Source organism: Tasmannia lanceolata, unplaced genomic scaffold (genome assembly GCF_043159265.1).
Source record: "Tasmannia lanceolata isolate RefF3 unplaced genomic scaffold, GAP_Taslan_0.1 ptg000020l, whole genome shotgun sequence".
NCBI lineage: Eukaryota > Viridiplantae > Streptophyta > Magnoliopsida > Canellales > Winteraceae > Tasmannia > Tasmannia lanceolata.
In genome coordinates this window covers 22,301,389-22,315,810 of record NW_027518697.1, presented here as the reverse complement: position 1 = coordinate 22,315,810, position 14,422 = coordinate 22,301,389, and the positions used below count along the sequence as shown (strand labels likewise).

At 39.3% G+C, this 14,422-nt stretch overlaps 1 protein-coding gene across 1 annotated transcript; it reads right to left on the bottom strand.

Moving 5' to 3' along the window:
- Positions 1-10,724: 10,724 nt before the first annotated feature.
- Positions 10,725-13,054, bottom strand: LOC143853890 (uncharacterized). The gene is made up of 4 exons (XM_077363588.1): positions 12,930-13,054; positions 11,535-12,875; positions 11,205-11,451; positions 10,725-11,087 (listed from the first exon to the last, which is right to left on the bottom strand). The coding sequence occupies exons 1-4, from the start codon at positions 13,052-13,054 to the stop codon at positions 10,725-10,727; spliced, it is 2,076 nt and encodes a 691-aa protein (XP_077219703.1).
- Positions 13,055-14,422: the final 1,368 nt, after the last annotated feature.

Below are 14,422 nucleotides of genomic sequence, written 5' to 3'. Positions count from 1 at the left end.
TGACTTACCTAATCATCGTCCCGCAATGTGCAGCTTCCTAACGTGTTAGGAGTCATGTGTATCTGCGAAGAGGTTTGTAGGGGACTGTTTAGCAGGACCTACGAATTTGGATTTACGTGAAACTGTTTAGCAGAACCGCGTGATCCGGAGTGATTCGCTACCTTGAAAGAGAGGAGTCAGAGTTACTCGGATAGTTACACAGATTTATTTTCAGCAATGATCTGTATAACTATCGCTGGGCTTGAGACTTAGTCTCGCCTCGGGTATTAGAAGTTTGAGTTTAGCTTGAATATTCGATTACCCTAATAATTGGTCGAGTCTTTGACTGATCGGCATGATTTAAAAAAAAAAATTCTTTGAGTGTTTGGTTTTGAACTTGTTTTGGACGAGTTTCAATACATTGGTCTTTGGCCTATTTTTGTAGGTTTCTAAAAAGAAAAAAAACTCTTTGAGTGTTTGGTTTTGAACTTGTTTTGGACGAGTTTCAATACATTGGTCTTTGGCCTATTTTTGCAGGTTTCTAAAAAGGAAAAACTCTTTGAGTGTTTGGTTTTGAACTTGTTTTGGACGAGTTTCAATACATTGGTCTTTGGCCTATTTTTGCAGGTTTCTAAAAAGGAAAAACTCTTTGAGTGTTTGGTTTTGAACTTGTTTTGGACGAGTTTCAATACATTGGTCTTTGGCCTATTTTTGCAGGTTTCTAAAAAGGAAAAACTCTTTAAGTGTTTGAGTTTGTGCTTGTCTTAGACAAATTGCAACGTGGTTTCTAAGAAAAAAAAAATGAAAGCTCTTTGAGTAATTGAAGTGATTGGTTTGTTTGTTTGGTTTGTGCTCTTTGAGCAATTGTTATGTGTACTTTGGCTTAGCCTGATATATAAAAAAAAAGAAAAAGAAAAAATGTTTGTGTTTTTGTAATCGTTCGTTCGTTTTTTATTAATTAGTCGAGTCATGAGTATTAGGGAGAGACTATCTCTTTGAGATGTCTTAGTTGCCGAGTTAAGAGTCGGTGAGAGACTATCTCCCTATTGTTAGTAGAGTTTTATCTTTGTGAATATCGTTTTAAAACTGAAAACCCAAAAATTTGCTTTGTTTTGGTTTCGGGTCAGTCAAAATGTGTCGTCTGTTCAGCTTTGCCATTCGCGTGTTACACACGCTCTGCCAAAGAGGGGCATCTGTAGACACCCCATTTTGACCGGACCCAAGTTCGCTATGCTTGGGAGAAACCCCATCCGATCATTTCCGCCATGTTTCGCATTTTTCCGTGAGAGGTTGAGAGAGATTATTCATAAGAATCCAAGCGAGGGAGAATTTGGACCCGTTTGGTGGGCCCGCATTGAACATTTGTTTAAAATTCGAATCAACCGAGGGCCCACATTGTGGGGCCCACGTTGTGGGGCCCGCTTTGTGGGGCCCACATTGTGGGGCCTCAGTAAGGCCTCTTATGAAGAACAATAATGATGGATTCTCCACTAAAGAAACATGATGGGCCCTCCACTAAGAACAATAATGATGGATTCTCCACTAAGAAACATGATGGGCCCTCCACTAAGAAGAATGATGATGGATTCTCCACTAAGAAACATGATGGGCCCTCCACTAAGAAGAATGATGATGGATTCTCCACTAAGAAACATGATGGGCCCTCCACTAAGAAGAATGATGATGGATTCTCCACTAAGAGGGACAACATGATGAGCTCTCCACCAACACATCTCTCTCTCTCTCTTTCTCTCCCTATATATATCTTCCTTCCCATCCATAAAAAAGGAGGAGAAAAAAAGGAGATTTACCTTCCATTATCTCTTTCTCTTCCATTATCTCTTCCAATCACTCCCTCAAATCCCTTTCCCTATATTCTTCTTCCATTATCTCTCCCAATCACCTCCCAATCCTTCCCTCTAAGAGAAAGCGAAAGACGGCGGATCGGATCGGCGGCGGCAAGATCTTCACCACAGGTAGGTGCATTTTTCTCAAAATATTTCTGTATTTTTCCGAATTTTTCTGATTTTTTCCACAAATTGTGTTTTAAAAATAGAAAACTCTTCAAAAAAACATCTTTTGACGAAGAAAAATTAAATTATATACCAAACAGATTCCAAATTTAATGCAATTTCGTGGGAAATTAATATGGTACTGATTCATTTTACCATGAATTTTTAAGGATTTTTGGAGTTTATTTGGTATATTATTTAATTCTTTCTTTGAAAATTATCAGATTTTGTGAGACTTGTTACTGACATCAAATCACCCTTAAAATTCTTAAAATTTTTACAGTAGTCTTATCTTCCATATTTCTTGTTACTGTAAAATTTTCGAGTGATTTGGATCTGTTTTCATATGGGATGTAGTGTTAATTCTTAATCTGGTCTGAAAATTGTAAAATCCGAAATCGGTAGTAAATAGTCTTTATAATTTATGAAATTCTCACAGCATGCTCATTTTATTGATATCTTATTTCTGTAGAAATTTCATAGAATTTATATGTCTATTTCTTGTAGTTTCTGTGTTAATTTGGCAATCTGGTCATTTAATTGTTAAATCAAGATTAAATATGAATTTAATGTAAAACTCTGTAAAACTCATCTATTAAACTACATACATTCCCATCTTGCTGCTGTAGAAATTTCAACTCATTTCGAATTCGTTTGCAATAATTTCACTTGTAAAATCATTCATATGCTTAAAATTGATACAATCCATTGAAAATTCGAAATTAATTACTACCAAGTGATTTTCAACATTCGAAATTCGAAATTAAAATTGATAAAATCCATTTATAAAATCACATTTACTCAAACTTAATCTAACAAAACCTGAAGGCATCATAGATTGCGCGAACTTATTGCACACACTTACATCACTTGCATCTAAACCCCTGCATCTCACATGCACACACGTCCTATTTTAGGAACCCGGAGTGTTATCTAGCATGGTTGACTGGGATTTCATCACCTGGTGCCTCTGTGCTAGAGAAGCATTCCACCCTTAGCCTAGTACCTTTATGGTACGTAAACGGATCTCTTGTTCACGTACTGATACGCCGGACACTGGTACAGTATATCGAACATGGATTCGCGCTAAGGGAACTCTTGGCCTTACCCCTAGATTAACCCACACATGCATGTAGTATACGAACACATGTGCATCACGTGTGTGAGCCTAGTTTAGGATATCCTACCCATTTGTGTCTAGATTAGGCCGTAGTCCATCTTCCAATGGCTACGATCGGTCCTAGGTACACAAACAAAGTCATGAGTCGAGATCCTTTCTCCACTCCGCTAGATTATGGTTAGGGTTGATGCCTTCAGGTAACACTGATAAAATGTGCGAAGATTAAAAAACTTTTCCTTTGGGGTTAGGATGTAAATCCCATTCATTTCCAAAGATCTCATAGGATTAGTCATTCATGATCCATCCGTTGAAAGCAATCTTATGCTATCTCATCTCATCTTGATCACAGATTTTTAATCTTATATTATCTGATTTGACTCGTGTTTTCATCTCTTTTAGAGAGTCTTTGACTCATTTATCCTTTAGTTGGTGTTAGTGGAGTCTTTGACTCGTGTTTCTTGTCCTTTAGAGAGTCTTTGACTCATATATCCTTTAGTTGGTGTTAGTAGAGTCTTTGACTCGTGTTTTCATCTCTTTTAGAGAGTCTTTGACTCATTTATCCTTTAGTTGGTGTTAGTAGAGTCTTTGACTCATGTTTCTTTTCCTTTAGAGAGTCTTTGACTCATTTAGCCTTTAGTTGGTGTTAGTAGAGTCTTTGACTCGTGTTTCTTTTCCTTTAGAGAGTCTTTGACTCATATATCCTTTAGTTGGTGTTAGTGGAGTCTTTGACTCGTATTTCCATCTCTTTTAGAGAGTCTTTGACTCATTTATCCTTTAGTTGGTGTTAGTGGAGTCTTTGACTCGTATTTCTTTTCCTTTAGAGAGTCTTTGACTCATATATCCTTTAGTTGGTGTTAGTGGAGTCTTTGACTCGTATTTTCATCTCTTTTAGAGAGTCTTTGACTCATTTATCCTTTAGTTGGTGTTAGTGGAGTCTTTGACTCGTATTTCTTTTCCTTTAGAGAGTCTTTGACTCATATATCCTTTAGTTGGTGTTAGTGGAGTCTTTGACTCGTGTTTTTCATCTCTTTTAGAGAGTCTTTACTCATTAATCCTTTAGTTAATGTTAGTGGAGTCTTTGACTCGTATTTCTTTTCCTTTAGAGAGTCTTTGACTCATTTATCTTTTAGTTGGTGTCATTGGAGTCTTTGACTCGTGTTTCCGTTTTTAGAGAGTCTTTGACTCATCTGTTTTATTTGCAGTATTATTAGAGAGTCTTTGACTTCGTTATCTCATTTCAGTGTTATCAGTTGCTCTTATTAGAGAGTCTTTGACTCGTTTATCCTTTAGTCGCTTTTATTAGAGAGTCTTTGACTCATTTATTCTCCAGTTACTGTCATTAGAGAGTCTTTGACTCATTTGCTCTTATAATAGTATTATTAGAGCATAGTTGATTTGCCGTAAGTGTTTGATAGGTAGAGAGTTCGTTCCGAACTACGTTGGCTTGATCCTCTTCCACGAGGTACGTAGTGCAGCTTGGGATCCACATCCCAAGTCCAGCCAAACTTTTAAAAATAAACATTTTAAACCTTTGAAAATTACAAAAATATTCAAACCATTTTCGAAAAGATCTTCCTTTAGAGTTAGGAGTGTGTCCTAGCTGTTTAGGTTGTGTTCTAGAGTTAGGAGTGTGTCTTGATTTGTATTGATATGGTGTGTCCTGTCGTGTGAGTGTCCCTAGAGTTAGGAGGCCTCGAGTCGATCGGTTAGACATTTAGTCGAACCGATGGCTAGACTAGGCATATAGTCATCCCGTGGTTTTCATTAGGTTGCACGGCCTAGTTACACATAGGATTGTAGGAACCACCTGCATTAGCTTAAGGCTAATCAATCTGCATTTAGTTAGGGCATATAGGATGTCCTAAAATCCACCATTCATTGGAATTTAAATAATAGTTCAAGAAGCTTTAATAACTAGTCCGGTCTTTTAGATCGAGTCTAGGATAGAGGTCTAGGTGTCTTAGGCATCATAATTTTGAATAGGGCATCGAACTACGTGGGCTCCGATTCTTCCCGAGGCTGGGATACGTAGTGCAGCTAGGATGGATGGCCATTCTGGTCCGAGTCCAGTCCTGCATTAGAGTTAGGACTTGTCTTGTCCCGTCATACATAGCATAGATTTGTGTCTCATGTTTTGATATGTTTTCTTACTTTCTTGTACTGATACTATACCTTTGGTTGTAGCTTGCATGTGCGTGTCCACCAGAAACTTAGACACCCATTAGGCATGTCACTCATAACCTAGCTTTGCTTAGGTGACACATTTTTCATTTCATTTTACGTGTTTATTTCTCCATTCTCAGGAAATGCATGCTTAGGTAGACGATTCATGAGGATTGTTCCCATTTCACATGATTTTTACTCAAACTTCTTTGGAATTAATGAAAATGGCATAAGAGACCAAGTGCTTGCACTCGGGCGAATTGGGGGTGCTCTCAGACCTTCCCCATTCGTAACCAGGCACGAACCCATATATATTTCTGGTTATCCATTGCACAGAGGATTTGATTTTAGGGTTCCATGGCCTATCCATGGATGGCGACTCTGAGTTCTTTTTAGGTACATCTCGGTTTCGAGCCCTGGCTCCTGATCAGGATGTATCTCATTCGTTTTGTATCGCCACTCGTGCTATGCTGTGAGGGTGGCATCCGTTTCGAGAGTTCCTTGGCAGAGCTCTCCTTCACATTGTGGAGATCTTAGAGGATTGCTGTGGGGACCTCGCGTCCCTCGCCGCACTCGTCCTCTCAGGATCGGGGTCCACAGTCTAATATGATATAATTTATTCCAAGAATAAGTTTTGGTTGTCAAGTATTCCATTGTCATATCTTTGGCCTATTATGTCATGTCATACCTTAAATCTTAGGTTTATCTAAGGCCAATGATAAATACTAAGGGGATAGCTAATTATTGCTATCTTTATGTTTATATGGATCATTGTAAGATGCTTACACTATCCATTCAAGCATTTTCCAACTAATTATGCTAAAAATTGCATATCATTAAATTAAAAAAAAAGGAAGCTTAAATGATCTATCATTTTAAACAAAAGCTAAAACTTGCATATCTTTCTAGATCTACATTCATAGGAGAAAATTATTCTTGCTAATCTTAATCTCTATGAATTTGAGTACTTATCATGTGTATTTCCTCTTGGCTATCCATATATCCATGATAGAGCTCACTGTCATGCCATATATCTTAATAGTTAGCCATATTATGATCAAATGTCAATTTCTATGCATGACAATTTAAGAGAATGTTTTTAACTTGAAATATATATATATATATATATATATATATATATATATATATTCTTGCTTATCATGATGAATAACTACACATCACTTCATGATAAGATTCTAATAGGAATTTCAAAAACAAAAGGGGGCTTATCATGCTAAACTATACACTTGCTTGTTTTCTTTCATGATAAGTAAAATATAAGCTTTAACTTGCTAATCTATTATTATATTACGGGTCATAGGGTAGATTTATATTCGATTTATATATACTAAGATACACCCTAAAAATTTGTGCTAAAATTGAAATGTCTCTTTGTTTTGTCAACATAGGCTTGATTTGTTTTGTGATTTCTCATTTCCTATGTTCATTGTCTCTTATCATGCCATATATACTTTGGATTATACTTTGATTTTAATTGGTAACTCATGATAAGAAGTTAGGGGGAGCATCATATTCTCATTAAATATCTTTGATGCTTTATGTAATTGTCCTTAAATGCTTAATCCTTCATTTTTGCTTATACCAAAAGGGGGAGAATTTGTATAATTGATTAGATACATTATCATATGCATTCTTGTATTATAGCTTATTAAATATAACTCATGCATATGTTGAGGGGGAGAAGTAATGAATAAATTATTTATCTAATTTTCAAAAGAGGTTCCTCCCACCTATCTAATCAATTTGGTTTGTCATCATAAAAAAGGGGGAGATTGTTAGCCCAAAGGTTCCTTCAATCACTTTGTTTTGATGATTAACAAATGCAAATTGATTACTCATTTATGGACTAATAGTTTGCCTTGAGTGTTGTGCTATAGACAGGTAATTCACAAGTCAATCCATGATAGCACCAACACACCATTGATGGCCTATGCTTGAAGATGAACCAAACACAATGGCAAAGGAGCTCGGAACATACTTAGACCAATCACACCTTGGAGAAGCTCATCATCAACCATCTCAAAACATTGAACAAACAAAGGAAGATCATTGAAGGCCAAAGCTTGTGGATCAACAATTTGCAAAGGAGCTTTAACCAAATGGTGGCATCATCCTTGGAAGGTGTCAAGCAAAGAAGCTCAACCTTGAAGATCCCAAAGCAAGCCATGCACTCAAAGAGAAGATCAAGCAATGGCTACCTCAAGAGTTCATTCAAGAGAGTGGTAAAAAGGGTAGATTGTATCACCTATCTCTCTTGTGTTTTCTCTTATCAAGGCACATCTTAAAACCCCTAATAATATATTTTTCAAAGAGACTAACACACCCTTTATGGACTTAAATGGATAAGTTAATGGCTATGGTGGTGTACCAACATGTTGGGACCCATATGGCATTCAACACAAGAATGAACAAAACAGAGTTCCGAGGCAACAACCTGGACCAGCAACTAAATCCTATCAAAACTTATTTAAATTATTTTCAAATATTTTTTAAAATATTTTTAACAGATAGCTTTCATTTTTCTCATATACGTAGAGTATAAGAACATCAAAAACCGATGAGAAACGAAGGAGATATGAATTTTTCAAATGGGACACTGTTTGCTGGAAATCCAATCTCGGAACTCCGAGAATTATTCTCGGAGCTCTGAGCTTGGAACTCCGAGAAAATTCTCGGAGCTCCGAGAAATGATCCAGGTTCTAAAATTAAAAGCCTTGTTTTGTGTCTCGGAACTCCGAGAATACCCTCGGAGCTCCGAGCTCGGAACTCTGAGAAAATTCTTGGAACTCTGAGCAGTGTATTTGTTAAAAAAAAAAAGCCGTCGTGGCCTAACGGCTAGTTGACTGTTTGACCCGAAAATAACCGTTTTGCCCCTAAAACGGTCATATTGAGTTGGGACACCATATATACCCATCTAATGGGTCTAAAACACTTGATGAACATTGTCCAACTTCAACAAACCCTAGAAAATCATTTGTGAATAATTTTTGGGTAAAAACTCTCACCAACCTCTTGTGCCTTGATTTGGAGAAAATCATTTGAGATTGGTTTAGGCTTTAAACTTGTGATTGATTTTTGAGAGAATCTTGTGGGAACTTGAGTGTGCATTTTAGCCTACTTAGAGGCAAAGCTAATTTTCTTCTTCATCCAATCGGTGGCAAGGGCATCCGTGTTTAATTCCCTTGGATGAAGCGCTTAGAACTCGGCGGAGAAGGAGAGGCATTGTAAAGGTAGAAGGGCATCCTTACTTAATTCCCTTGGAGTGTAAAAGCCTTGGAGCCGGGCTTCGTGGAGGTCTCAATAGTGGAAATCCTCAAGTGCGACCTTGAGTAGAGTGGAATCGGCCGTTGGCCGAACCACTATAAATTCTTGTGTCGCTTGCGTTGGTATTTCTCGATTTCTCACTCCCTCTCTCACTCTCTTATTTGTGCTTGTCTTATTATTTAGAATTGAGTGAGTTAGCATTGCCATCCAACGTGAATATCTTTACATTGCTAATTAGCCCACTAAATCTCCTAATTAAGTTGGTTGTCTAAACAAGGTTTTTTTAAGCTTATATACATTTGTGAAAATTGGTTAAGCTTAACTGATTTAACTTAATTAACGAAGGGATAAAACTAGGGTGAAATTAGTAAAAGTTTTCAAAAGGCAAAAGTTTTATAAACATCCTATTCACCCCCCCTCTAGGTTGCCAAACCAAGTCACTACTCGGATTTCACATCTTGATCTGATTATATCCAGAAAACCCATCCATAAAGGATAACAGAGCATGACCAGTTGTATTATCCATCAGGATATCAATGCTCGGCAAAGGAAAGTCATCCTTGGGACTCGCCTTATTCAAATCTCTGAAATCCACACACATTCTGACTTTCCCGTCCTTCTTGGGCACAGGTACTATGTTAGCCAGCCATTCTGGATATTCAACCACTTGAATGAAACCCACATCTAATAGCTTTTTGATTTCATCATGGACTTTCAACTCCCACTCTGGTTTTAATTTTTCAAGTTTTTGCTTTCTGGGCTTGGCACCTGGGATTAGGGGAAGACGATGCTGGATGATGTCTTCGCTTAATCCCGGCATGTCATCATAGGACCAAGCAAAAACTTCTTTGTATTCCTTAAGCAAAGTGATTAATTCTTCACGCTCCTCCGGGGATAACGTTTTGCCAATCCGTATTTCTCGAATTTAAGGTTTCATCACCTATGTTGACAGTTTCAATTTCTTCTTCAAGTGGTTTGGCTCGGCGCTCCTCCTCCTGAGTAATCATGTGTTTGATCTTAGGGGGAGTTTCGTTGGCATCCTCATAAGAGGGGGAGTCTTGATCATTGTTATTAGTTTTATCAATTTGAGAAGGAGAAATATAGACAGGAAGATATTGAAATGAGCCCTTTATTTCATTCATAGAATCAACAATTACATCATTGATCAACTGGCCCACAGCAGGCTCTACATTATGCTTAAAAGAAACGTTTGTATCATCATTCAAAATATTGACACTTGACTCAACTGAACTATTTATAGACTTTGTGATATATTCTATAACGGGCTCATTTTCATAGACAGCATCTAGAACGGAGAACTCGCCATCTACACCAGGAATGTATAAGCTTCCTAAGGTACCTGCATCCAAAGAATTGTTAGAAATAACAGACTTTATATCTGACTCGGAAACAGACACATACTTAGAAACATTAGCCTCTTTTGGAGGAACATGACCATACTGAAGAACTATTTGCGGAATGACCAGAGAGGTCCAGTTATCAAGGGGTACCTCAGCTGGGGTAATTCGGCCCTTAGGGTTCAAAATGCGCGCATCTTCTCCAATCATGGCAATGACCGGTGCCTCAGCCTCGAAGAGGGAGTCCAGAAGCTGCGGCTCTAAGTTCTCAGCCCAGTCGGATTTTTGCTTTTCAACTGCCGCAATCTGCCCATAGAAGTACTCATCTGGCAATTCATCAGTGAAGAAAATTTCAAAACCTGGTAGCTCTTTCCAAGACTCATCAAACCACAGCTCGGGGAAACCATAGAACGGGCAATCAGCTCCTTCCTTCCTGTACTTACCATTCATCATCAGACTGAATGGTCCCATAGGTAGCTCTAGGACCTGACAACGCAACTCTGCCCACTTCAGCATGTACTGCTTCCTTTCCCTGATCTCTTTTCTGATGGGTTCATATCCTAACCCAAACAGATTATTCGCGACCTTGAGCTCCGACCACTCAGTTAAACCTTGTAGATTTCTCCCTAGACCAGTTCCAGGTATATACCCATAACGGCGCATCATTCGTGCCACCTGCGTATTTGCACTGGACAGGAACAAAATTTCTTCGTTCATAGCTTCCGCCATAATAATGGTCGAAACTTCAAGTGAAAACCCAGTCAGACTGACATCTTTGGTGCTTGAACCGATCTGCTCTTGGGATATCTATCCAACCTCTAGTTCCGGATCCCCTCTAACTATGATAATTCTGTTATTCTTGATGAACTTGAGTTTCTGATGGACAATGGAAGGAACAACTCCAACCCTATGAAGCCAAGGTCGGCCGAGAAGGAGAAGGAAGGAGGTCTTGATATATAGAACTTGGAATTCTACGTCGAACATTTCACCTCCAATCTCAATTTCGGTGACCAAATTTCCAATGACATCTCTTCTGGTTCCATCGTAAGCTAGTATCCCCTGCGCTGACGGAATGAAGTCATCTGGCCCAAACCCCAAGGCGGTAGCGGTGCTCAAAGGACACACGTTGAGAGCTGACCCGTTGTCCACCAAAACCTCTGGTACTTTCTTCTTATTGCACAAGACGGTAATTCAGAGAGATTTTGAATGATTCTTGCCCTCTGGAATCAGATCTTCATTAGAAAAAGACACGATCTTAGCTAATCTGGCCATAGATACAAGTCCAACCAGCTCATCAGGGGTTATATCAACGGACACCTGCATTGCATTCAATTCACGAAGTATAACTTGACGGTGCTTAGGAGATGACATCAGCAGACCCCAGATGGAAACATTAGCTTGTGTCTTCGTAAGTTGCTTCAACAGAATATCTTCATCTTCGTCAGGACTCAACCTCTGATTCTGGTTTTCAACAGCTCTGGCAATCTCAGCAGGATTCTCTGCTCTCAGCTCGGGAGGCTTAAAGACACCTTCACTACGGGTAACATGGCGAACCTCATCACAGCAATCGCTCAATAGCAGCAAGTCCTCATCCTTAAGCCTTAGAACATATAAGACTTGGTTTTTCTCTTTTCATCCTCGTATCTGAGGACATAAGGACATTCAGAAGATTCCCCAACTTCTTTCTTATAGGACGAGACATAAGGCTTCTCGCATTCAACTTCCTTATCATTGGATTCCCATCTCAAGATGTACGGCTTTTCAGAAATAATAGCACATATACGGAAATGATTCAGGACAACTTCTTCAGTAAGAATAGCATAGACATTTGGAGGAGGGATAGCATGCGTCGGCAATGGATTTTTGGTGACATTATGAAGAGCTTCCACATCGATTTCTTTTGCCTCAATCTTATTTTGGATCTTATGCTTTAGTGTCAAACATCTGTCAGTCAAGTGCCCAACACTCTGGTGATATTCGCAGTATTGATCTTTTCTCCAATATTTTGGGAGAGGATTTGGAACTTCCTGAGGTTCTAGCAGAGTGATCTTCTTGTCCCTCAACATCTTTCTGAGAGCTACAGACAGGGAATATGGTAAATGAGTGAATTGTCTGGGCTCGTTCCTCTCCAGACGACCTCCTTCGGGACCTTCCTTCTTAATCGGACTAGCAGTATTTACATTGTTAACTTCCCTCGGTGGCGCCATAGGCCTTTTTCCCTCTCTGACATCTGAGGAGGAGGTCCTAGTTCTCAGGCCACCCTTAGCCAATATATCTTCGATTCTCATCCCGGTCTTGATCAGGTGATCAAAATCATTGAAGTACTGGATTGACATATGAGGAAAGTAAAAAGGGGAGAGTTTCTTCACAACAATTTTGATCAGATCTTCATCGGGCAACTTGTTGGTCATTTGCGCCGCCTTTCTCCTCCATCGCCGAATGAAGGAAGTAAAGGTCTCATTAGGGCCTTGCTTCAGCAATTTTTTATCCCTTTTTGTGACATCAATCCCCTCTTCCATGGAGAATTGCTGGACAAACTTGTTAGCTATGTTTTCAAGGGTCCTGATTTCTTCTGGCTTCAAATGCAGAAACCACTTCTTCGTTGTCCCAGTTAAAGTTCTAGGGAACGCTAGAGCAATCTGCTCTGGGGACAAACCGTACTGCTGCATCAGAAGAAGAACTGACTTGAGATGGCTACGAGGGCACCTCATTCCGTCGTATTGGTCAAAGTCTTTCATTTTGAACTTGAGCGGAAGTACGACCCCTGGAACTGTCATAAATTCAGACATATCTAGCTTTTTGGGACTTTGGCATTTCATGTTTTCCATGTCTCGGGTCAGTTTCTCAATTTGGTCAGCTAGTCCTTTCGCTTTATCAGGTTTTCCCAGGTTAGGAAGACAGTTCTCTTCTGCATACTGGTCCTCATCAAAATCTTCGAATTCAAGCAATACAGCTGGCCTGTGAGAAACCAGAGGGATGGAAGGTATAACTGGAGGTTGCTAATGGGCATGCTCCTTAGAGGCAGAATGACGGTCATTTTTCAAGAGGGCTATATCATCCTTTATGGTATTCAGCTGAAGAAGAATGGCCTTCATCATCTCATTCATATCAAGACTATTGTTTCCGGACTCTTCCATTGATTCCGGTGTAGGCTGAATTGGTGAAAGTATTTCTGGAAAACCAAGTAGAAGCGGTGCGGGAGAAGTAAAAGACTCTGGAGAAGAAGAATGTCTACTCAGCCTGGAATCTGAAGATTGACGGGACCAGGCCGGTTTTGAATTGACTTTCTTGGGAGAGATGATGCTCAGTTAAGACTCCTGAATGGAAGTTATACATTAGATTGAGTGTTTGATAATTGAGATAGAATACTTCACACAAATTCAAACGAGAGAAATAGAAAAGAACACATTTTCATTGATCACAAATCAAACTGCAGTTACGATTGATAAAACATATCACTTTTAATTACAAGTAAATGAAAGCAAGTGAGCATAATGAAAATTGAAGATATTAAAATGACAATTGTATGAAAATGGTCTTCAATGCTCCATGATCCGAGTTCTCTTTCCTGCAGGCTCTTCTAGTAACTTCTTCCGTTGGACTTTAGATGATAGAGCAAATCTCTTATCTGTAACCTTGTTTCTCCAAGCAGCTGCAATAGACTTGATGAGCCTGGGCTTTTCGCAAGGAGGAGGTGTTACAATTCCGGGAGGACATGGATTTCCCGTGATATGGTAAAGCAGACGTGTGGGTGCATAAAAGGTTGACTTTTCCAAACCCATAAGATACACAAATGGATACGGGTAGGTGCTAGTGATAACTTGTAAGCATGAATGACTCACCCAGTGAAATTGATCCTTTTCCACGCTCTACAACCAATTATGCCATGCATCAATGGATTGGGGTTGATTGGCCATTGGTTGCCATGAAAGGTGATCCTTGAGGGTGTACTGAAGGGAGCTCCGTGGCCGAAGGATGGTAAGTTTTTCACAACGCCACAAATGAAGCAATTTGACACACCCATGGAAATTATCCTTAACCTCTCGTCGAGCAATAAGATCCAGCCCAGAGAAGGTTTCTGCTAGCAAAATTGGGACATGATTCCTTCCTTCGTTAATTTGATCGACTATACTCAATAAGACCACAGGGGCAATACTGTGTAGGGCCCGCTGATGTGGGACCCGCTTGTGCGGAACCCGCTGATGTGGGACTCACCATTAGCATGACTTAACTTTCTCTACCATTTCCACTAACTTCATTTTTCCCTTTAAAATAACACCATTATCTCCATTACCATTATATATTCCATTATCCCCACCACCATTCCCACCATTACCATTATATATTCCATTATCCCCACCACCATTCCCACCATTACCATTATATATTCCATTATTCCCACCACCATTCCCACCATTACCATTATATATTCCATTATTCCCACCACCATTCCCACCATTACCATTATATATTCCATTATTCCCACCACCATTCCCACAATTACC